Below are 23,899 nucleotides of genomic sequence, written 5' to 3'. Positions count from 1 at the left end.
ATGCAACCTCTCTTATTTGTAAGTGGAATTGTCTTCCTGTCCCTTGCACCAGCTAGATCTCTGCTAATGTTGCTCTGAAAGGGACTGATTTTTTTCCCCCTTTTCCCCTTTGTTGTTGAGGTACTTGGACTTTGGCTCTCGTGCACAGCATCACACCTGAGGTCAGGAATTTCTGGGGGATTGCAGGAACAAATCCACATTTTGCTTTTCTGACACTGCCTTGTGTGTCTTGATTTAAGAACTACAACCAGGTGCTTATCATAGAATCCCACCTGCCAGTCTTCAGATCCTAATTTTAGGAAACGAAGTACACATGGTTTAGAAAGAATTGAGGACCGCAGTAATGCTGCTACCATTGTAAAACGTGTGCATTCTTGGCTCAAGAGGGGAAAGCCTCATTCAATTTGATTTCCTTAGTCAGCTTGGCACTTTATTTGAATTAAAATGTGTGCACAGTCAGAACAACGAGTAAATCATTACATGTCAACTCTTCAGTTATGTGGGGAGACTAGAGAAGCTGGGGTTGTTCTCCTTAGAACAGTGAATGTTAAGGGGAGATTTGATAGAGGTGTTCAAAATCATGAACGGTTTTGAAAGTCATTAAGGAGAAACTGTTTCCGGTGGCAGAGGGTCAGTAACGAGAGGACACAGATTTATGGTGATCGGCAAAAGAGCCAGAGGCAACATAAGGAAATATTTTTTTACGCAACGAATTGTAATGATATGGAATGCACTGCCTGAAAGAGTGGTTCAATAGTAACTTTCAAAAAGGAATTGGATAAATACTTGAAGGGAAAAAATTAACAGGGCTATGGGGAAAGAGCGGGGGAATGGGACTAATTGGATAGGTCTTTCAAAGAACAGCGCGATGGGCTGAATAGCCGCCTCCTGTGCTGTACCTACTATGGTACTATGTTGAAATGTTTTACTTCACCACAGAATGAGTTTTCCTCTTGTAGTGTACATAGTGCATCCATCTGAGGGAGCCTGCAAGCAACTTGTTCCCAAGTTTCTGCCAATGCTGCTCTGTAATCCTTTACTGGGAACTAAAAAGTGGCCCAGGTTAAGTTGTTGCTAGTTGTTATTCCCTGTGGGATCTAATCTCTTGGTTTGTATTGCAAGGAGAATTGCATCTGTGAATATATGACCTGTCATGCTAAGAAACATCGCATCTCTTTCACTTTATCGGTGTGTTATATAGCGTTGAGCATTGTCTTCCAGTTGCTTAAAGTTGGGGTTCATTTGTTACTTTTGCAGGAGCACAAATGACTTATGAAATCCCACCTCCACCTTTTCTAAAAAAAAAAGTCTCCTCAATTGTAAAGTTGATTCGTGATGTTATGATCTGGAATGCACTGCCTGAAAGGGTGGTGGAAGCAGATTTAATAATAACTTTCAAAAGGGAATTGGATAAATACTTGAAAAGGAAAATTTTTTAGGGCTATGGGAAAAGAGCAGGTGAGTGGGACTAATTGGATAGCTCTTTCAAAGAGCCGGCACAGGCACGATGGGCCAAATAGCCTCCCTATATGCTGTATGATACTATGATGTGTTTAAAATTAAATGGTGCTTTGTCTAGTTCTGTGTGTGTGTGTATATGCGTTGTGAAATGTATAAAGCACCAAATGACATCCAATCTTGAGTGCTTTGTGTTGGTTAGCATTATTAGCCCAGAATTTGCTGTAGCAGGGCAACGAACGGCACCTACAGTTAGTTAGACTTGCTCTTGCCTGTTTAATCGCCACGATATTTTGTGCCACAAGTCTCTAGAAGTGGGAGATGAAAAAGCGCAATGCCCTCTACAGGGCGCCTGGGATCTGAGTGAACCGGGCTAGCAACTGTGTATCTCCTTAACCAATCAGATTGAAGGATTGTGAAATGAACAGCACAAGAACTGAGAAGGAAGTGTAAGTTAGTGAGTGAATTCAATGTCAAATCAGGTACTGAAGGAGAAAGAGAAGAAAAGAAAGATTGGATTAAGAGTGAGAAAAAAAGAGACACAAATTTTTATTTAATTTTAATTTTTTTAAATCTCCAACAATTAAAATCTGAAGGAATGAGACTCCACACTTGTAATAGTTCATTTTCAGTGCCAGAGAGATTGATTGGCAGTAATTAACACTTATCATGCTGTTAAAAGGGTACTTAGACTTGAAATGACTTGACTTGATTTCTGTGGCCAGTTTAGTTCGTATCTACCGCAAATACAGGAACTTCACACAGTTCAGTGTAGTTCAACGGTGAGTCAGACAGCGAGATGCCGTTTTCACAAAGCTAACGGCGGAGTGGCGCAATTTGGACAGCAACTTTTGGATTTCCACATTTAACTGCACATCTGCCCTCGCCTGAAGTTGCTGTACAATTTGCGCATAATTAAGTGAGCGCCATTATCCCCACCATTGTTTTGACATCAAATTCTGAGCCAATGCTTCATCCAGTGAAATTATAGTATCCAGTTTAAATAGAACTGAATGTTGCTACTTGATTCACCACAATTTCATCTATTGGTAGTTGCAATTTTGACCAGTTTACTTCTAAGATCACCAGCTCAGCAAAATGAAACTGGAAAAATGTTTAAAATGCTTTTGGAAATATGCAAAATATTTGGAAATATTTTTAATACACAATTCTAGCTGTCATTCAATAACTTTGTGTTGACCCTATGAGAGGCAGTGTGTCCAAAAATAATGAAAATGTTGCCATCCCCAAGACATACTGTGACCAAAGCTGTAGTCTGAAGGTTCTGGTTGTAAAGAATTTGATTCACGAGTTCGTATTCAGGTCTTTAGCTGACATTTTTGCTCACCCAGGCACAGCCGCAGGTTTTAATGGTTTTTAATTGGCTGTGAGATGGAGGGAGCTTTTTCGAACAAGAATGATTGCTTGCAATTGTGTACCACTAATTGCATACATAGAGATGATCAGAATGCTTTACAGGGTGGTGGATAGCGAGTGGACACGGGGATAATGAGGGTTTGGGGAAAAGAGGAGGGTCGTGAACAGGCACAAGCATGATTTAAGAGGAGGGTCCGAAGGAGATTTTTGAAGGCATGGAGATATGTGTCGAGATGGAGATACTGAGGGAGTGAACTCCAGAAGGAGGGTGAGAGGGAGCAGAACGAGCAACCACCCATGATTAAACAAGAGATGAGTCGTCGGTCAGTACTGTAGGAACATAAGACTGAAGTGGATAATGAAGCCAGGGACTGGGTGAAGCCATGGAGGGATTTGAAGGTGAAGATGAGAATCTTGAAGGCAGTTCTGTGGGGCACAGGAAGTCAGTTCATTGTTACTCAGAGGACAGTGGTGATGAGATGTGAAACTTGGTGTTAGTGAGGACATGGGCCGCAGCATTCTGAATGACTTGTATTTTATGAATATACAAATGGAGAGGCCAACGTCTGAGAAATTCAATGACTCGGTGTATTATGGAGGTGGGCTATGTGAGGTGAAAGAAAGCAGTCTTGGGAAATGATAAGATGTGGGGGAGGAAGCCACCGCAGCAGAGCTCAGTGTCTGACCTGAGGGTGATGGGAAAGGGAAAAGCTGCCAGAATCATGCCTGCTGTCTGCAAATAATGGGAATGCATTGATTGTGAACATGAAATATGCCACAGGTTGAATAAGGTATGCTGATAGGAGGAAGCAGCGGGGATGTTTTTGTCTTTTAATGGAAAGAGATGTTTCCAGTACTTTGTTTTCACTGTTGCATATACAGAGTTAACTAACTGATGCCAAATATTTGAGGGGAGAAAAATATTTTAACTGTTAAATTCTTAGAACTTCAAAAAATGCCCTGCAATTCTCGAAGGGTTTGACATTGGACGCTGGAAGCCTACTGATTTCAGTAAGCAGATTCAACTTTTGCATACTAGGAACCTCATGATCAGTTCTATTTTTAGGTAACAAATGGTCTGCTGAAATGATATCCATGGAAGAGTTTGGCCCAGGTAAACATGGCTTCGAATTCTCCTTTCTCATGATCTCAGGAATTGCTCTTGCTCGTATACCCCATGTTCAGTGCTTTAACCAGGAACAAATTATCTTGCAGCACTTGTTCCATTTAAACAGCATGCTTTATTATTTAACTGAAGAATATCTAGGTTTGGTTGAAAAATAAATAATTCGGCAATTATTTCAATTTGATTTTGGACTGTGTGCTTTGCAAGGGGTTGAAATCCCCCAGTCACAGCTTTGTGATTTTTTTTCTTTGGGGCGTGGTGATGTGTTTTTCAAGTACATGTTGTGTTGCAGTACTTGAAATAACCACAGAAATGATTTAAGATTTAAAGTAATTCAACTGCAGCCTCTAGCTGTGGAAATCTGTTACTACAATATGCATATTTTTACTGACCTGTGCATTAGATGTATTTTTATAAGTTATGGACATTCTACACGCCTGTGAATTATTGTAAAGTGTGAACTTTTTTGACACACTAGGTCTTAGATTAGTACGTCCATGAACAATTCCTCTGTGTCTTTCTCTCTCCTGCTTTCTTTCCCTCCCTCTCCCCCAGACTTGGCTTAAATGATTGTGTCTGTCCAAAATCTGCTTGTGGGTTAACCTGGCATCTAGTCTTTTTGGTGCGTGTTGGAGATCTAAGATTTGACTGGTTGTGAATTATTTTTCTAGTTTTCTAGTCTTTTCTGAAAATGTGCTGCATAATATAAACCATGATAAATCCATGGAAATGATTCACTTGAGATGAATGCCTCTGTATTTGAATTGTACATTGGTCACCACAGATGCGTACTCCACCTTGGAGCAGAGGGAGAAAGAGCGCAAGTATAAGACTACGGACGTTTCTGGGGATACTTTTGAGCGGCAACCATTGCGGGTAGGCTACTTGCACAGTCACTTGTACTTTACACACAATAGACTTAAAACACTACCACTTAGATGAGGCAGACCTCATTGATGCCTGAATCCATTTCTGGATAGAACTGTTGAAAAATTCCTTAGTTAGCTATTGCCCTTGCACGCATAGATGTATTTTATGGTGCTTGTTGGTTATTGTTTGTGATAGACTTGTTCATAAATGCATGGCAATTATTGCTGCAGTTAGCTATTTTGAGGAAAATAATGATTTTCGTGCTTATTGCCCTAGTTGGTGGTAACGTCTGATTAGGTGCTTTATCTGCTTTCTTGCCCTCTTAACAAAATTCTTGTTCTGGATTGCTCTTTCCATGTTTGGTCAGCTATATGCATGAATGTTTAATGCTGCGCTCAATCAAAAGGGTGCTTAAGCGTGTACATGAATTTTGCATGAATTGTGTTCTCGAACTGTTCCAGAAACGTTAAGGCCACAAAGAAAATCGTGTAAATTTTTTAAAAATTTTTTTGAAAGCTTTGAATTTCACAATGTTAACTTTGGAGAACTGGAGTATATTCTGTGGTCAGTCGATAAACATTAGTTTGGCTACTTGATCTTGCTTCAGTGCATCAGTCTGCCATACAGCAAACCCAGATTTAGAAGCTGGCATGGCAGATTCAGCTTTGAGGGGCACAGGGCAGAGTCAGGGAACTGGACAAATTGTACTGCCACTGCTAAATATATATTTTTTTGAAGTGCAGGTTCCGTTAGGTCGCAGAGTATAAAAGAGAAGCACAATGTGTAGGTATGGTCGACTGGCATAATTTTGTAGCTAGTACAATGACTACATACTCCATTACAGTAGTATTAGGGAAGAAACCTATTTGTGATACTGGTGAATAGTAATGTATAATAAAACCTAATGTATAGTTTTTTACAATGCAAATTTTATGTTTTATTGAGTTCTCTTCATTGAAGTTTTTGGAAGATGGCTTTTAATTTACACCTCCATTACTAAATTATGCAAGCAACTGAACTAATTATAGTTAGACTTGTCATTTTTGGGTGGAGCACTTTTTAAATCGAATGTGCACAAAAATTAGTGTTTCAAATCCATTATTATTTTGAATTTTACATTAGCCTGATCTATTTTCACTTTTATAAAACCACCTGTAATTTGTCCTTTTTAAATAAATGGAATAAGAAAGTAAAAATGAAGGAGGGAGAATAAATTTTCATGAATATGCTGTGTTATGAACTCTCAATTCTTGTTTTATTATAGTCTAAAGCAGATACTCACATTTTCCTTTTAAACCTCAGTATGCTTTCAAACAAAATCTTCAGATTTATTGCATCACTTTAATTCATCTTCTAATTCAATTAAATAACATGAGTGAAGTTGCATTTCCTTTTCAGTTCAATCTCTGATATACATAGAAAACATTTTGAAATCCTTTAGTTTTCATTAAATATCAGAGCACTACATCTGGGTGTTGCATTATTTAGAAATTTTATGTCAGACTGTTGAGACTTCACAATTTCTTCAAAATTGCTGTCAATTCGATCACATATTGGGCAGATCATCAGTAACCTTCACTTCCACATGTCCAGCTAAACAACTGAATTTGGATCAAAATGGGACTTCACCGCTCCCAAATTCTAATACACAAATTCCACATTAGGAATAATTTTTTATACTTAAGGTTTTTCTTTGTGGCCTTGACCTTCGAGCTGTCAAGTATACTTTATTGCTTTAATTTTAAACTAACTTGCTTTTATCTATACCTGTTTTAAGGCCAGCTCTCTTGCTATTAACCCTTTCCCTGTTGCCACAGAATGATACAAATAAGAGAAACATTAACAGGATTAATAGGGCCTCAGTGAATCTTGTGGATGCTCATGACACTAAACCTCAGCCCGTTGACTCCTGGGTCTAAGTGCATGCATGGTAGGTTCCAATCACATGATTAATAATCTAGTCACATGACAACCTCCAATCACTTTGAAGTTAAGTAGTAAACCATGTAATTTTTTTTTGAAGTCTCAATGACTAATATTTGCACCGCAGTTGCTTCCTAGTATTGCTTTTTCATTGCAACAGTTAGATCTTTCAGGAGCCTTGTTATTTTATACGAAAAGGCTGTTTTAAAATCCTATGTTTCTACCAGAATCACAATAGACTTCAGATACTTCCATTTTCTGTAAACTGGTTACTTTTGTTCCTCCCATAAGGTGACCAACCTATGTATCATACTAATGTACATCTGAATTGTAAGACAGATCTGTGCCACTTAAACATCTATAAACCAAGACCTCAATTTTAGCAGTAACCCTGTCTAATTTCCACCTGAATTTCTGGAGTAAGCAAAGGTCCCATAGCACTATTGAAGAGGAGCAGAGAGTTTTCGTAAGCAGCCCACAATTCCTCCTTCAACCAAAAAAATAGACTGGTCATTTATGTCATTGCTGTTTGTGGGGCATTACTTCACAGAATGGCTGCTGTATTGGCCCACATAACTTATTGTACTTCAAAGGTAATTCCTTGTCAAGTGCTTCAAGACATTTTGTTACGATAAATCACTATATAAATGCAAATATTACAAGAAGTAATACAGTGATACAGATTAGCCATGATCTAATTGAATGGCAGAACAGGCTCGAAGGGCTGAATGGCTTACTCCTTTTCCTAAGTAGATTTTTTTTTGTTACTTTTTTCAAACTGCACTTCGGACCTATTTTGATTTTAAAGTCGCCGATCAAGGCAAGTACTTTTTCTGTTTCAATTTGCAACTTCAGACTGTGAACATAACTGGCTTCGTTTCGGACCACACATCTTGCAAAGAACAGCACTGGTCGAATTTTGTGACATTTTGGCTAGTTTTATTTAAATACCTACAAATAAATTATGACTGTGTGCAAGATAAAGCAGACTCATTCATTGGAAGTTGTAATTTTTCAATGTGATTTGTGTTTTTTTTTAAAAAGTAACTTTTTGTTAAGTTGCACTAACTTAAATGTGCATTAAAAAAATTAATCTCAAAAAATGAGCATGAGAATCACGGAAGTTAACTCTGATTAACTCACAGCTTTAATCTAAACTATTTTCTTTTTCAAGTGTAGTCCCTGTCATATAGGCAAATATGGCAGCCAACTTGCTCGCAAGGTTCCTCACACAATATCAAATGAATGACCAGTTAAGCCGTTTGAGGGAAGGGCAATGGCCAAGAGAACTCGCTGCTCTTCCAATAGCATAGTTTACATCTACGTCAAGGAAGAGACGGGGTCTTGGATTAACAGTTTATCCGAAAGGTGGCACTTCTGACAGTGCAGCACTCCCTTAGTACTGCACTGAAGTATCAGCCTAGATTAGGTGCTCAAGACCTGGAGTAGGACTTGAACCTACAACCTTCTGACTTCAGTGAGAGTGCTCCAACTCAGCCGCACTGACACCCATGTGAGCTTACAGAGTACTTGCATGCAAAATTTTTGGTGCCATCTAAACGAAAGATTAATACTTCCTGTCTTGCTGAAACAGTCAGTCTTGCACCGACTCTGCTTTGATGTCCTTTTCTGATTTGCATTATTTCTAGTCTCAAATCTCACAGCAGCCTCCATACTGTCAAGTAATTCATACTGCTCCATCAAACATTTATTTTGTAAAACATGTTGCCAATTTAAATTTGCTTTAAATAATTTCCTAGCTAGTTTAATGCCTTGCTTCATTTTTCAGTTTTTATGTAATTGTGTCTCCTACTTAAATTGTTGTTGTTGTCCAACTACTAGCTATGTCACTTGTTGTCTTTTTCCTGGATTTGTCAATGCCACCATGATTATCAGAATAAACTGAATCAGAAAAAATCAGTTTCTAACCTACCTTGTAGGTCAACGTAAAAGAGATACAGAACCTTTGATTTTATCAAATACTGTTTAATTAAGGAACGAGTATCGTCACTGGGCCATCCCTTGAACAGAGCAATGGCTAAATTGATAAACCAAGATATCGATTGTTCCTTCCAGCAAGTTTGTAAAATGAAATAGTCTGCCCTTCTATCGAGGTTTCTTCCATGAAGAGAACAGCTGGAAAATATGTGCGGAATATATTTTTTTAAGGCTGTGTACTTAAGGGGCTGTGACATGCTCTCTAGCTGAAACCAAGACCAGGATCCTTCACTGCTGTACAAAGGGATAATATGCCACAGGAAAAATTCAGTGTCATCTTAACTGGAGATGCTGGACATTCACCAAAATATGATGTTCACTTTCTCTGTTCAGTACAGCCCTGGAATTGTCTTCAGCGACAGCAGTGAGAAGTCCGACAGAACATTAGCAGTTTGCAGCACAGAAAGGGGCCATTTGGCCCACCATGTTTGGGTGTTGGGTCTTTGCTAAAGCAGTCTTTGTTCGAGCAATCCTAAACTAATCCTACTTCCCTGTATCTTCCTCTGCTTCCAAGTTTTATCTACTCTTGCCTTAAAAAAATGCAATGATCTTTGTCTCAGTTATGGAAGGAGCCCCTGGATCCTACAATGAATGCTGTCATGATGCAGGGATGAGCAAAAAGGCCATTAAACTACAACCTGTTCCAGTTATAAAGGACCGAAGACAAAGCATTCCATGCTCAAACAACTCTATCAAGAGATTTCTCCTAACTCCTCTCTCCAAAATTAGTGACCATTTTAAATTAATACTTCAACATAACACCCCAACCAGAGGAAGTAGTTTTTCCCTATCAAAACCCTTCATCATTTTAGAAACCTCAATTAAATCCCCTCTTGGCCTTTGCTAATCCAGTAGAAATAGTCCCAGTATCTCATAACTATAGTTTCTACTTTCTGGTATCATCCTGGTGGAACTTTGCTATATCCTTTAATACCACTTCTGTATTGGGGTGCACAAAACTGTGCACTGTAGTCTGTGACCTAACCAACAAATTGATAATCTCTGCTTTTGTCTTCTGTGCTGTAGTTTTAAAACCCAAGATGTTATTGGCCTTTTAAGACTTTATGTACCTGCACTTTCAGAGGAATTATATATTTGCACCCATAGGTATTTCTGTTACACCGCACCCTTTAGCATTTTTCCATTAAGCATATGTTCACATTCCTGGTTTTTCCTCCCAAAATGCATGACCTCACACTTCTCCGCATTAAATTGCATCTGCCATATTTCTGCCCATTCTGCTAACCTTTTTCATGTCCTTCTGAAGACTCTTTCTTGCTGTTTGCTCATCCAACTTTCTATCCATGCTGCTATATTTATTCTTAGGCCATATTTTTATAGCAAGCCTCCAATGAGACACCTTATCTAATATCATGAACATGCACAGCATCTACTGCATTCCCTTTATCTATGCAATCAATCGCTCTTCAAAAGCTCCTATTAAAATGGGCAAACATGACTTTCCTTTAACAAATCCATGCTGCCTGTCCTTTATTATCCTATGCATCATTAAATGTTGGCTAATTTAATCATAAGTTATTGATTCTAAGAAGTTGCCTGCAATGAAAGTTAGGTTATGTTGGTCTATAGTTACCTAGTTTATCCTTCTATTATTTGAATAGGTCCTGCTCATAGTCTGTCAGAATGTGTTACGTTAAAATGAGAGCCACAAACAGCTCAATCCATAATTATGAGCCTGTTTCCTTGGTGCTACTGATTAACTGTAGATATCTTTGTACAGGATAAACTTTCTCTTTGTCATCCTGCTAGAGAGAGTAATTGTTATGAGACTTGACTAATCTCTCTTCTGATCAAATCCCAATTCAAACAGCCAACACTCTGCTGTTCTCGGGTGCTCTGCAGTCGTCGTCATGCCATTCTCCCCAGTATATGAGAGAAATGTAATGGGTTAGGTCACAGCTTGAGTACTGTGTACAGTTGTGGTCACCGCATCACAGGAAAGATGTGATTGCACTAGAGAGGATACAGAGGAGATTTACGAGGATGTTGTCAGGACTGGAGAATTTTAGCCATGAGGGAAGATTGGACAGACTGGGGTTGTTCTCTTGGGAACAGAGGAGGCTGAGGGGTGATTTAATTGAGGTGTACAAAATTATGAGGGGCCTAGATAGAGTGGGTAGGAAGGACCTATTTCCCTTAGCAGAGAGGTCAGTAACCGGGGGCATAGATTTGAAGTGATTGGTAGAAGGATTAGAGGGGAGTTGAAGAAAGATTTTTTTTTTTCACCCAGAAGGTGGTGGGGGTCTGAAACACTCTCTCTGTCTGAAAGGGTGTTAGAGGCAGAAACTCTCAACTCATTTAAGTACACCTGGATGTGCACCTGAAGTGCCGTGACCTACAAGGCTACGGACCAATTGCTGGAAAGTGGGATTAGGCTGGGTGGCTCATTTTCAGCCAGTGTGGACACGATGGCCTGAATGGCCTCCTGTGCCATAAATTTTCTATGATTATGCAGGAAAAGATACACTTAAATGGATTGCAGAGTGTTCAAACAAAAAATGAACAAGCTGCTCAGTAAATTTGTGTATAAGGCAGAGTGCAAGCAAGTTGGGATGACTGTAGTTTTGCAGCATTATTCAGTTTTATTGAGCTTTATCAATCTTAAAATTCACCTATTTATGAAACCTAAGGATGCTCTTAATAGCACAGGCTGGGAAACGGCCTCCCTTGGACTGGATATTTGACCCTCACGACTGCAAGGAATTATTACATTGAGTTAAGATGATTGGGATTGATAGCACAGAAACAGGCCATTCGGCCCACCTGGTCTATGCTCCACACGAGCCTCCTCCCGACTTCATCTACCCCTACCAGCACACCCTTCTATTCCTTTCTCACTCGTGTGTTTATCCAGCTTCCCCGTAAATACTTCTATGCTATTTGCCTCAACTACTGGGTGTGGTAGGAGTTCCACACTCTGGGTAAAGAAGTTTCCCCTGAATTCCCTATTGGATTTATTAGTGATTCTTGTATTGATGACCTCTGGTTTTGGACTCCCCCACAAGTGGAAACATTTTCTCTGCATTTATGCTATCAAACCATTTCATCATCTTAAAGACCTCTATCAGGTCACCCCTCAAACTTCTCTTTCCTAGAGAAAAGAGCCCCAGTCTGTTCAGCCTTTCCTAATAGGTATATCTCCCCATTACTGGTATCATCCATGTGAATCTTTTTTGCACCTTCAGTGCCTCTATATCCTTTTTATAATATGGAGACCAGAACTGTGAATGGTACTCCAAGTGTGGTCTAACCAAGGTTCTATACAAGTTTAACATCTCTGCTTTTCAATTCTGTCCCTCTAGAAATGAACCCCAGTGCTTGGTTTGTCTTTTTTATGGCCTTAATAACTTGTGTCGCTACTTTGTGATTTGTGTATCTGTACCCCCAGATCCCTTTGGAGGGGATTATTTCCAAAAAGGAAATAATTTTTAACAATTACTCTACAGAACAGGTGGCATTATCAGTCCAGGAAAATGTGTCCAGTGACAACTGGAGCATACACAATTTGATACTGATCTATTTCCACAACCTATAACTTGTTTTTCTTTTCCCAAACTTGTTTATTCCAGGCATGAAATGCAGCAGTTACTGAACACTATACAGATGATCTCATTATTCACCACTGCCATTAGATTTGGAGGACTTCATTTCACAGAAGCTATCGACTAACTTTAAAGAGTTGGAAAAAAGAATCCCATGGGTCAAATCATAAAATAACACATCTTTCCGGGAGGGGGGAGGGATGTGAAAGAATGGAAAGTTGCAATACAGTTGTAACTTTGGGGCTCCAAATGTAGCAGCCTCATGCCCAAAAAATAAGCTTTTGTCTGGTTGGCTAGATTTCTTTTGAAATCTTTTCAGAGGGTGGTATGTAGGATGATGAGAGAATGTTATGCGGTGAAGAGAAAAGAGGCCAAGAGGGTGTTTTTTTTAAAAAAAAATCTTTCATTGCTTTTAAGAACTGGTTTCAAGATAGTTTTTTTTCAATTAAAACCATTTACCATAACTTTGCTAGCACTTCCTTTTCGAACTGTGAAAACCAAGTTTAAATTTGTTTTCATTTTACGAAGGATTTTGTGTTCTGAGTGAAGCAGATGAGATGAATGCACAGCTGCTGGGATGAAGAAAGTGAATAGAGAAAAGAGTTTGATAGGTGAGGAGAGAAGGCTTTGAAGTTAATCAGCTGAGTAAGCTCACTTTACTTACACTGCTGGTTTTATTGAATTGGTGTAAATGTACAGTTATAATTGAGATGTTACATGTTCCATGAAGAAAATACAAAATATTTCAATAGACTGGGGCAGAATGGTGCCAGCTATTGAAATATGGAAGCAAATTGTAATGCATAGGTGACATTTAACTTTTTTGCCATTTCGTACGTTTACCCAGTTCCATTCTGGATTTTACTGATTGTGGAATGATGATTTAACCCTTAACATTATTGGGATGCTCTGCAGTTTATGGCCCACTTTAGTCTTTATACATTCAGAACCAGCATGACACGTGACTTTGGTGCTGGACCAGTCTATATAATGAAGAAACAAAAAGAGTCCCCCCCCACCCCGCAAATAAATCAAAGAATTGAAGGAAATTGGGTTCTATTCCAGTGCGACAAGTTTGTGTATGTATTTTGAACCATTGTACTTTGAGTCTTTTTACTCAAAAAAGAGTTTTGTCGTGTAAAATTCCAATTGATTATTACTTCTCGCAGCTGAATTACAAACTGTGAACTTTCAACCTGAATGCCTGGAAACAACATATTTAAACTGACTTTCTTCACGTGCTTCCAAATTACTGGAGGAGCTGAATTTACTTTGTATTCGTAATAACTGGCATGTACAATATGTGTCCATCGTGTCTAACAATACTGGCTTGACTTTTTGCAATGCCATTTTGAAGCAGAACAGTATCTTAATTTTTTTTTTGAAAGGGGGTTAATTCTGAAGCAGTGCTTTTCTTCAAATACTAAAGTACCTGAAGGATGAACTGGAATACGTATTGCCAAAACAGTGTCATTGGATGGTATAGACACAACATTTGCTGTTAATTCTCGTTTGTTACCAAAGGGTTGGAAAATGGAGAAGGTCTTGAAGTACATTACAAGAGCTGTTAGTGACCTTCTAATTACATTTCTTTTGTGTAGTATGTGCTGCAGGTGACGGCTTTGAAGAAACAACAAGCAAGGTCTGCCATTCTGGTTGTAGATATTACTGTTCAGATTTCTGGAAACTTCTGGTTATTAGTGGCAAATGTGTTTGTACTATCATGTGCCTTAAACTTTTCATGGTAGAAAAAGATGATAATGTGTTTTTATATATATATATATATATATAATATATATATTACTCTTAGCATAACTGTAGTTTATACTGGTGGGTTTTGCATTGCATTGCATTACACTGTATTATAAATTACACTTAACAATGATTTACGCTTTCTTAGAACTATGCTACAGTGACCGAATGTATTATGTTTAATTCCACTAATATCCTGCAGCAGATAGAAAGCTTGTTGAACCAGGTTTGTAGAATTAACAACTTGGTGTGTTTTCAATAAACAATACCTGGAAATGGTTCTGTGTTTTTTTTCAAACTATTCATCAGATTTGTGCAGCTCGTTTGTAAGGATTACTGCTCATTGAGCCAGCAAAACTCTTCAGTCAGCAGTAAATATTTTTAGATGTTAAGCCAGACTCTGAACTTGATGCCGTGCGGCACACACTTGGATCGGGTAAGTCGAGGTCGTGTTGAAGGAAGCCTGCCGCCTTAGTAATACTGGAACAGTTTTTGTTGTGTATGTCTAATTTATTAACTCTCTGTACCTGAAACCTTGTGCTTGGAGGTCCACTTCTTGACCATTCCTGATTACTGGAGTTGAGCATTTTGTCCAACGTGTGCTGCAAGAGCTCCTGTGCCAAATAAGTGAACTATTTCATTGTCAGTTCACTGAAAAAAGACTGAACTCCTGTGATTTATTCTTAATTTTAGGTTCATTATTGTGCATTTATGGAAGCCCTCAGTTGTTTCAATGAACAGCAATGACTTCATTCTTTGGAACTTGACCTTCTGCTCATTGTAACTTCTAAACCCTTGAGTGCAGATTTCCCAGTAAGCTTTAAAGGTTAAAAGTTTCAAGTGTTTGCTATGAATGGATTTAAAAGGTATTCACTTAGAATCATAGAATGGTAACAGCACGGAAGTAAGCCATTTGGCCCATCGAGTCCATGCTGGCTCTGCAAGAGCAATCCAGCTAGTCCCACTCCCCCGCCATAGCCCGGCAAATTTTTTTCCCTTCAAGTAGTATCCAATTCCCTTTTGAAAGCCATGATTGAATCTGCCTCCACCATCCCCTCAGGCAGTGCATTCTAGATCATAACCACTCGCTGTGTTCTTTAAATAAAAAGTTTTTCCTCTTGTTCCCTTTGGTTCTTTTGTGAATCATCTTAAATCTATGTCCTCTGATTCTTGACCCTTCTGCCAGTGGGAACAGTTCTTCTCTATCTATTCTGTCTAGACCCTTCATGATTTTGAACACCTCTATCAAATCTCTTCTCAACCTTCTCTGCTCTAGAGACCAACCCCAACTTCTTCAGTCTATCCATGTAACTGAAGTCCCTCATCCTGGGAATTATTTTAGTAAGTCTCTTCTGCACCCTATCTAAGGCCTTCACATCCTTCCTAAAGTGCAATGCCCAGAATTGGACACAATACTCCAGTTGTGGCTGAACCAGTGTTTTATAAAGGTTCATCATAACCACCTCGCTTTTGTACTCTCTGCCTCTATTTATAAAGCCCGGGATCCTGTATGCTTTCTTCACCATTTTCTCAACTTGCCCTGCCACTTTCAATGATTTGTGCACATATACCCCCAGATCTCTGTTCCTGCACTCCTTTTTAGAATTGTACCCTTTAGTTTATATTGCCTCTCGTTCTTCCCACCAAAATGTATCACTTCACACTTTTTCTGTTAAATTTCATCTGCTATGTGTCCGCTCATTCCACCAGCCTGTCTGTCGTCTTGAAGTCTATTACTATCCTCCTTGCTGTTCACTACCCTGCCAAATTTTGTGTCATCTGCAAATTTTGAAATTGTGCACTATACACTCAAGTCAAAGTCATTAATATATATATATATATATATATAATCAAGAAGGTTGCAACCAGCTTCTAATTTAACACATTCTTATTTTGGAGTAAGGTATTCTGAACACTCTTGGTGTAGAAATTGATTTATTCACAAGTGAACTTGAGCGCTAGTTCAGCAATGGGTCTCTGATTCATAATGAACCAGGACCCCACGGGGAATAGTCAAAATACTGTCATAGCTGAGCCCATGCAAGCCTGTGATCAGACCAACAAAGTTACATTAATCATGTTCACTGATCCATCTGAAAACTCTGAAGAACCCATTGATGTACAAAGGTTCTCCTTAGCTAAAATGTACTTATGGGGAAAAAAAAGTACATCAGTATTTGATCAGTTTTTTGAGTCATGCTTGTGACAGCATATACGGGCAAATACTTGAAACTATGGGGATTAGTGATTTTAGCCAGCAGTTTTACTGATAGAATTGATCAGAATGCATTAAACTGCATTCAAGACTCAGTCAACCCACTTTGAACTATAACAAATAGAAAGCAGCAAAGGAAGATACAACAGACTTGCGCTTATATAGCACCTTTCATGACCTCAGGACTTTCCAAAATGCTTCACAGCCAATCAAGTATTTTTTGAAGTGTAGTTACTGTTATAATGAAGAGAACTTTGTAAGAACTCGGTACTTTGTAAGAACACTGGTGACATTTTTAACAAACTGTTAACTGAGCAGTGCAACTACGATTTGAACATTTTCCAGGCAGCTATTGGAACTAAGGTTCACTCGGTTAATCCCGGGGATGAGGGGGCGGACATATGAGGAGAGGTTGAGTAGATTGGGACTCTACTCATTGGAGTTCAGCAGAATGAGAGGCGATCTTATTGAAACATCTAAGATTGTGAAGGGGCTTGATCGGGTGGATGCGGTAAGGATGTTCCCAAGGATGGGTGAAACTAGAACGAGGGGGCATAATCTTAGAATAAGGGGCTGCTCTTTCAAAACTGGGATGAGGAGAAACTTCTTCACTCAGAGGGTAGTAGGTCTGTGGAATTTGCTGCCCCAGGAAGCTGTGGAAGCTACATCATTAAATAAATTTAAAACAGAAATCGACAGTTTCCTAGAAGTAAAGGGAATTCGGGGTTACGGGGAGCGGGCAGGAAATTGGACATGAATTTAGATTTGAGGTTAGGATTAGATCAGCCATGATCTTATTGAATGGCGGAGCAGGCTCGAGGGGCCGATTGGCCCACTCCTGCTCCTATTTCTTATGTTCTTATGTAAACTTAATCAGAGAAGTGTTCAAAAGCTTGAATTTGCAGAAACTTCTGTGCAGTGATGCAGACAGCCAAATGTCTTGGGCTATTTGAGATTCCTTTTTTCTGCGAATGTTTACTTTCCTCAAGACATTGACTCCTTGCTGGGGTGCGGTTCTGTGGGCTCCAGGCACACTCCACTAGCTCAAACAAGTAGCTGTTCTTTGTGTGAACCACAGGGTGAGTCAGATCCTGCCCTTGTCTGACAATTCAGTGTTGGTTGCTGGTTAGGAACCTGGAGCAGGCATTGGTGCCGCTACCATTGCCTTAGCTGAGTTCTGCTAGCTCAGCACAAACTGGGGATCAAACCTGGGACCTTACTGAAATATATGGTGCAGCTATTCACTGTCTTAACTACCTAAACCATTGAGTAAGCAAGGTTCCTATTTTTAAACTGTAATATCCCATAAATGCCCTAAAATCTCTGAATATAGGACAAATATTAAAATTTTCACTTTCCACCACTCCACAAAAACTAATATACTGAAACATTGTGTGGCATTCCTTACATTTTTCTGAAATTGAGTTATTTAATGGCTGGTGATCCCTAACCATAGTTTAAATTTAGTTTTCATAATATATTGAATATATACAGCTCTGTCAGCAATGTAATGGTCCATTTAGCCCTAAGCAGAGCCACCATCGTTTTTATCTGTGGAGGTTGAGCCCCCAAAGCAGCTTCAACAAGTCGGATCAAACCCTTCTACACCTGAGTCTTTGTAATGTTACTTGATGGTAATGTTCTGGGTCACTGGGGCCAGATTTGGTCTTGAGTTCAGCAGTATCACCTGGAGAGATGCACATGTTTCTCTGTATTGAACAGTATCTGTCACCCTTCTGCCTGAGCCTGCAAAATTTTATTCAAGCTTTTGGATAAATGCATGAAGAATCATGTCTGAAAGTGCAAATCACCTCATGGACTTTTTCTAAGATTCTGGACTTTTGGTCAGGTTCAATTGTAAAAATTAGCTTACTAAAAGAAAAATTACCGTTAACCATTAAGGAAATTCTGATTTATGTTCTAGTTGTCTCACTATAATGTGCAATTTCTCCCAGCATCAAACTTTTGTCCTTTGTATCAAAGCAACTGCTGTAACCTCACAAAATCAATTGGCTAGGCAAGACTGATTTTTTTTGATAGATTAACCTCAAGTGTTTCTAGATTTTAATCACACCACTGGACCTTATGCAGAAATGATGCTCATCCTGAGCTGCGTCATGAATACAAACCAGCTTTTTTTTTGGTTTCTTGAGACTAGAACAAGTGGTGATTTTCAGCTTGTGTGTCTTTAGTAACACAAAGCAAATTTCAAACAGCAGTTTCCACCAGATCAGTATAACATTTTCGAACAAAAAAAACTCCAGTACAAATAGACGAGAAAACCATTTGGAAGAAGTGAATGGCACACCTCAATTAAATTGTTTTGAAAGGATATTGTACCTTGTGGAAAATTGAGTTTTTAAAAAAAAATAGAATTTTGCTGCCTTTTATCTCTATCTCAGCCGACCATGCGCCACTTAAAGGTTTTTTTTTGTGCAGGTTGTCATGGTGAGAGGTGTCCCTACTGGATTAGTTTTCCCCTGTAAGTGAGTGCAATGTCATTGCAAGATGCTTCATTTAACAAAGATAAAGGGCATTGGATTCAAACCCCCTGCAGTCTGAATAGAAGTTCAAAGCTTCCCTGTTGGAGCTGAGCTCTGTATCTTTTGATGAATTTCTCTTATTTTAGAATCATAGAAGTTTACAACATGGAAACAGGCCCTTCGGCCCAACATGTCCATGTCGCCCAGTTTATACCACTAAGCTAGTCCCAATTGCCTGCACTTGGCCCATATCCCTCTATACCCATCTTACCCATGTAACTGTCCAAATGCTTTTTAAAAGACAAAATTGTACCCGCCTCCACTACTCCCTCTGGCAGCTCGTTCCAGACACTCACCACCCTTTGAGTGAAAAAATTGCCCCTCTGGACCCTTTTGTATTTCTCCCCTCTCACCTTAAATCTATGCCCCCCTCGTTATAGACTCCTCTACCTTTGGGAAAAGATTTTGACTATCTACCTTATCTATGCCCCTCATTATTTTATAGACTTCTATAAGATCACCCCTAAACCTCCTACTCTCCAGGGAAAAAAGTCTCAGTCTATCCAACCTCTCCCTATAAGTCAAACCATCAAGTCCCGGTAGCATCCTAGTAAATCTTTTCTGCACTCTTTCTAGTTTAATAATATCCTTTCTATAATAGGGTGACCAGAACTGTACACAGTATTCCAAGTGTGGCCTTACGAATGTCTTGTACAACTTCAACAAGATATCCCAATTCCTGTATTCAATGTTCTGACCAATGAAACCAAGCATGCTGAATGCCTTCTTCACCACCCTATCCACCTGTGACTCCACTTTCAAGGAGCTATGAACCTGTACTCCTAGATCTCTTTGTTCTATAACTCTCCCCAACGCCCTACCATTAACGGAGTAGGTCCTGGCCCGATTCGATCTACCAAAGTGCATCACCTCACATTTATTTAAATTAAACTCCACCTGCCATTCATCGGCCCACTGGCCCAATTTATCAAGATCCCGTTGCAATCCTAGATAACCTTCTTCACTGTCCACAATGCCACCAATCGTGGTGTCATCTGGAAACTTACTAACCATGCCTCCTAAATTCTCATCCAAATCATTAATATAAGTAACAAATAACAGCAGACCCAGCACCGATCCCTGAGGCACACCGCTGGTCACAGGCCTCCAGTTTGAAAAACAACCCTATACAACCACCCTCTGTCTTCTGTCGTCAATCCAATTTTGTATCCTTTTTTTCTTTTAAGGTGAGGTAGCCAATTGGATACAAAATGCAATCATTGCATTGAAAATATTTTTTTTTTCTTTCTTTCTTCCCTCCCCTCCCCTCCCCCATTGTGTTGTTGTTTAAAAGAAAAGGATGTTCCAATCTTACAACACTATCTGACACCATCAGCCCTGCAGCTTACTTGACCTACTAAGGCAGTCTACCTTGCTTTGGGGGTTGAACCTACTTGTATTTTTCCTCCTTCCTTGAATTAGTGTGCAACTAGTTGAAACATGAACGAGTAGATGTTGCACAGGACTGCAGAAGGGGCGTTGTACCACAATAGTTTGGTGCAAGGTTGTGATTTTAGATGTATTATTGGGAGGTAGCAATTTGGAGGCCAAGCCTTCCTGTGGAATGTGAGAAAAAAATTACATTTAAGTCACCAGGATTTGGTGGTAGTATTTGGGCAAGAGAAGCATCAGTGAAGCCTGGGTGCATGACGTCTGCCTCTTGGCTGGGACTGGTGCATAGTAGGAGGCCGAGAGAAATAAAATGTCTTAAACTCCCAGTTTGAATCTTTCCAGTCTGGCTTCTCTCCTTCAGCGCTGGATCAGCCAGAGCCAAAGTCACAATTGTCATCCTCAATACCTCAGACTTTCCACAGCATTTGATATAGTTAACCATACTATTTGCGTCTAATAATACTTCCTCTTCATTATCCAGCTTCCTTTGACTGCCCTTGCCAGATTCTACAGCACAGCAGTTTATCTCCAGCAATGGCTCCTTTTCCCTCCCCTGCATCCTCACCTCTGAGGTAACTCGAGGCCTATCCTTGTTCCCTTTTCATCCCTTTTTGTATATTGCCCCTTGGTGACAGCAGAGGCATGGGGGTTAGCTATCACAGATACAACTACGATACCATCTCTACCTCTCCACCTCTTGACCCTTTGATTGTCTCCTTGCTGTCAGACTGCAAATCCTATATCAAATCTTGGATTAGTCACAGTTTCCTCCATTGGGAAGGCCAAAGCTATCATCGTTGCCCCCGCCACAAATTCCAATCATTTGCCACTGATGTCATCCCCCTCCCTGGCCACACACAGGTTGAGCCAAATCATTCATAATCTTGGTGTTCTGTTTCACCCTATCTATTATCTAACCCACTGAAAGTCTTGTACGTGACTTTGTCACCTTCAGATTATAACACTTTCCTTGTGTGGGGTTCAAAACCCCTTTAACAAAAGATATTTGAAGGAAAGTGTTAACTGTACCCCTTATAAACAAAGACACAGAATGTGGTAAACTCTGTTCTCGCAAATCCTATTTTTCCTTCACTGATGCTTATGGCATTGGAGAAGTATGAGTTTCAGGATTGAAGATATCTTACTGTGGACAGATATCTAGATTAATAAATAAATAAGCTAGATGGTTAATATTGAGCTTAAAGCATAAGAACATAAGAAATAGGAGCAGGAGTAGGCCATTCGGCCCCTTGAACCTATTCCGCCGTTCAACAACATCGTGGCTGATCATCTACCTCAACACCGTTTTCCTGCATCATCCCCATATCCTTTGATGCCTTTTACTATCTAGAAATCTATCTCTCTCTGTTTTGAATGTACTCAATGACTGAGCCTCCACAGCCCTCTGGGGTAGAGAATTCCAAAGATTCACCACCCTCTGAGTGAAGAAATTTCTCCTCATCTCAGCCCTAAATTGCCTACCCCTTATTATGAGACTGTGACCACCTGGTTCTCTGCTCCCCACCCAGGGGAAACATGCTCCCTGCATCTACCCTGTAAGAATTTTATATATTTCAATGAGATCACCTCTCATTCTTTTAAACTCTAGAGAATACAGGCCTAGTCTACTCAATGTCTCCTCAACCGACAATTCTGCCATTCCAGGAATCAGTGTGTTGAACCTTCATTGCACTCCCTCTATAGCAAGTATATCCTTTCTTAGGTAAGGAGACCATAATTGTACACAATACTCCAGGTGCGGTCTCACCAAGCCCCTATATAATTGCAGTAAGATATCTTTATTCCTGTACTCAAATTCTCTTGTAATTAAGGCCAACGTACCATTTGTCAGCCTTTCAAAACACATCAGCTTTTGGGAGCACAAGTTTCTCCACACAGCAGGGGGTGCTGTAAGAAAAGGCAACAAAGACATACATCAAAGGCTTCGGATCAGGAAAGCTCTGATTGGTGTGAAACAAGCATAGGCCTCTCGTTCATATCTGGTAATCTGTTCAAAAGAACTGGGAATTGTAGAATATCAAATAGTATTGCACCCAGCATTCAGTCAAATGGTATAAGGAATGGATTTGAAGCCACTGGAGCAATCAAAATTGGAGATGCAAGGACCATTAAGAATGCCTGTGTAGAAATGTAAGGGGGCTATCTCTGCATGAAAGGCCATAAACAGAGACAGTAAAGAGGCCTTTTACAACCGATCGTTTGAGCACATGGTCTTGTCTGCATCAAAGGATCTCCAGTCACATGATCAAAGCCTAAACTGTCAATCATTGAAGTATGTTAATGATTGAGGCATAGCCACAGGGAGCAATTGGAAAAACTAACCCTCCCCAATCCTACGTCCTATTGGTAAAAAATCAACATAAAAAGACGACTTTGAGAGAAGACCAGGCTCTTTTCTTTACCACCCGGCAGTCACAAGGAATACACACTGCAGTTGAACATCATGCAAGAAGAGGAGGACCTCCAGTACTGAAGAGCTGATCAACCTTCAGGCCTGATGAGCAAAAGCCTTGGTTTAAAGGTTGTATATGTATTAATGATTTGCCTAATGTGTGTATGAATTGTTAAGTCATTACATAACGTTGCAAATTAAGTGTATAATGGGATTTTATAGAGGAAAGTCACATGTATGGTTTGATTTTGCTTCATGAATGCTAGTATGAATGATAACATCATTAAATAATTACTTTTGATTAACGAAACCACCATGAGTGAGGGTGACTTTCTTTGCTTGACTATTCATCCAGTGTCCAAGAATTTCACAAAATAAGGAATTCCCTACACTTGCTTGCTATCACCTTCTTTGCACCTCTTTATGAAGTGCATTGGGATATTTCTTCACGTTAATGGCCCTAAATAAGTGGTGGTTGTTTGAAATAGTAAGAAAGAAATCTGCTGACTATGTGCACCATTTAAGGAAAGAGGAAATTGAAGAAATAAATTTCAAATGCAGTCATGAATTAATGGGACAAATGCCATCTTACTGTGTTGAAGAAAACAGATTAAAATGTTGTACAATATGCATGTGAAGAGGCATCTCTATAAATCAGTGTGCATTTTTAGATTGGTAAGATTTGTGTATACTTTACACAATTGAGAGAAATTTTAACAGGACAAGGTGTTAATTATAACTGTTGCCCTTTTTGCTGGTGCTATGCAATTAGCACTTCAGTTACTTTTCACTCCTAAACTTTCAATTTAACTATCAAATACCAATAGAAATGTTATGTATATTGTAATATCTAATGCATGTAATAATTATCATTTAACAGGCAAGTCCTTAATTGAAGTTCTTCCCAGCTTCGGCAGCATGCCGCCTAGTACGTGCACTTATACTGGCTGCACAAAGTGATTGGTGTCCACTTAAGGAACAGCAGCAACCTTATAAGCTCACAATGCTTTGAAAAACCAGTGTCTAGAAAGGACATATAACCTGATGAAATTAATATTATTGTGGCCAACAGAGGAATTTTTAAATCCAACTTTCTCACGTCCTTCTTCGGAAGTTGAGAACTCAAGATGTTGTGCAGTTAGCTACGTGCTAGAAGCTTTGAGTGAGTCTGTGTAATGTACCTTTCTGACCATGGAGGAGATATCACAAACGAGCCTGATCCTAACTGAGATGAGGAGGAATTTCTTCACTCAGAGGGTCGGGAATCTT

The 23,899-nt window shown here is 39.5% G+C and overlaps 1 protein-coding gene across 9 annotated transcripts in view; it reads left to right on the top strand.

The window, feature by feature from the left end:
* Nucleotides 1-14,345, top strand: part of arvcfb (ARVCF delta catenin family member b) — a 268,627-nt gene extending 254,282 nt beyond the window's left edge. For 7 of the 9 annotated variants that reach the window (XM_068006115.1, XM_068006116.1, XM_068006117.1 and 4 more), the window contains 4 exons: nt 3,902-3,949; nt 4,746-4,837; nt 6,649-6,761; nt 12,343-14,345. In XM_068006115.1, the coding sequence (XP_067862216.1) occupies nt 3,902-3,949; nt 4,746-4,837; nt 6,649-6,750 (242 nt within the window). In that variant the 3' untranslated portion in view covers nt 6,751-6,761; nt 12,343-14,345. The remainder of the gene's footprint in view (nt 1-3,901; nt 3,950-4,745; nt 4,838-6,648; nt 6,762-12,342) is intronic. The other 2 variants (XM_068006119.1, XM_068006120.1) reach the window with 2 other exon arrangements.
* Nucleotides 14,346-23,899: the final 9,554 nt, after the last annotated feature.

The sequence above is a fragment of the Heptranchias perlo genome, chromosome 25, assembly GCF_035084215.1.
Source record: "Heptranchias perlo isolate sHepPer1 chromosome 25, sHepPer1.hap1, whole genome shotgun sequence".
Lineage (NCBI taxonomy): Eukaryota > Metazoa > Chordata > Chondrichthyes > Hexanchiformes > Hexanchidae > Heptranchias > Heptranchias perlo.
This window is presented reverse-complemented; position numbering and strand designations above follow the sequence as displayed.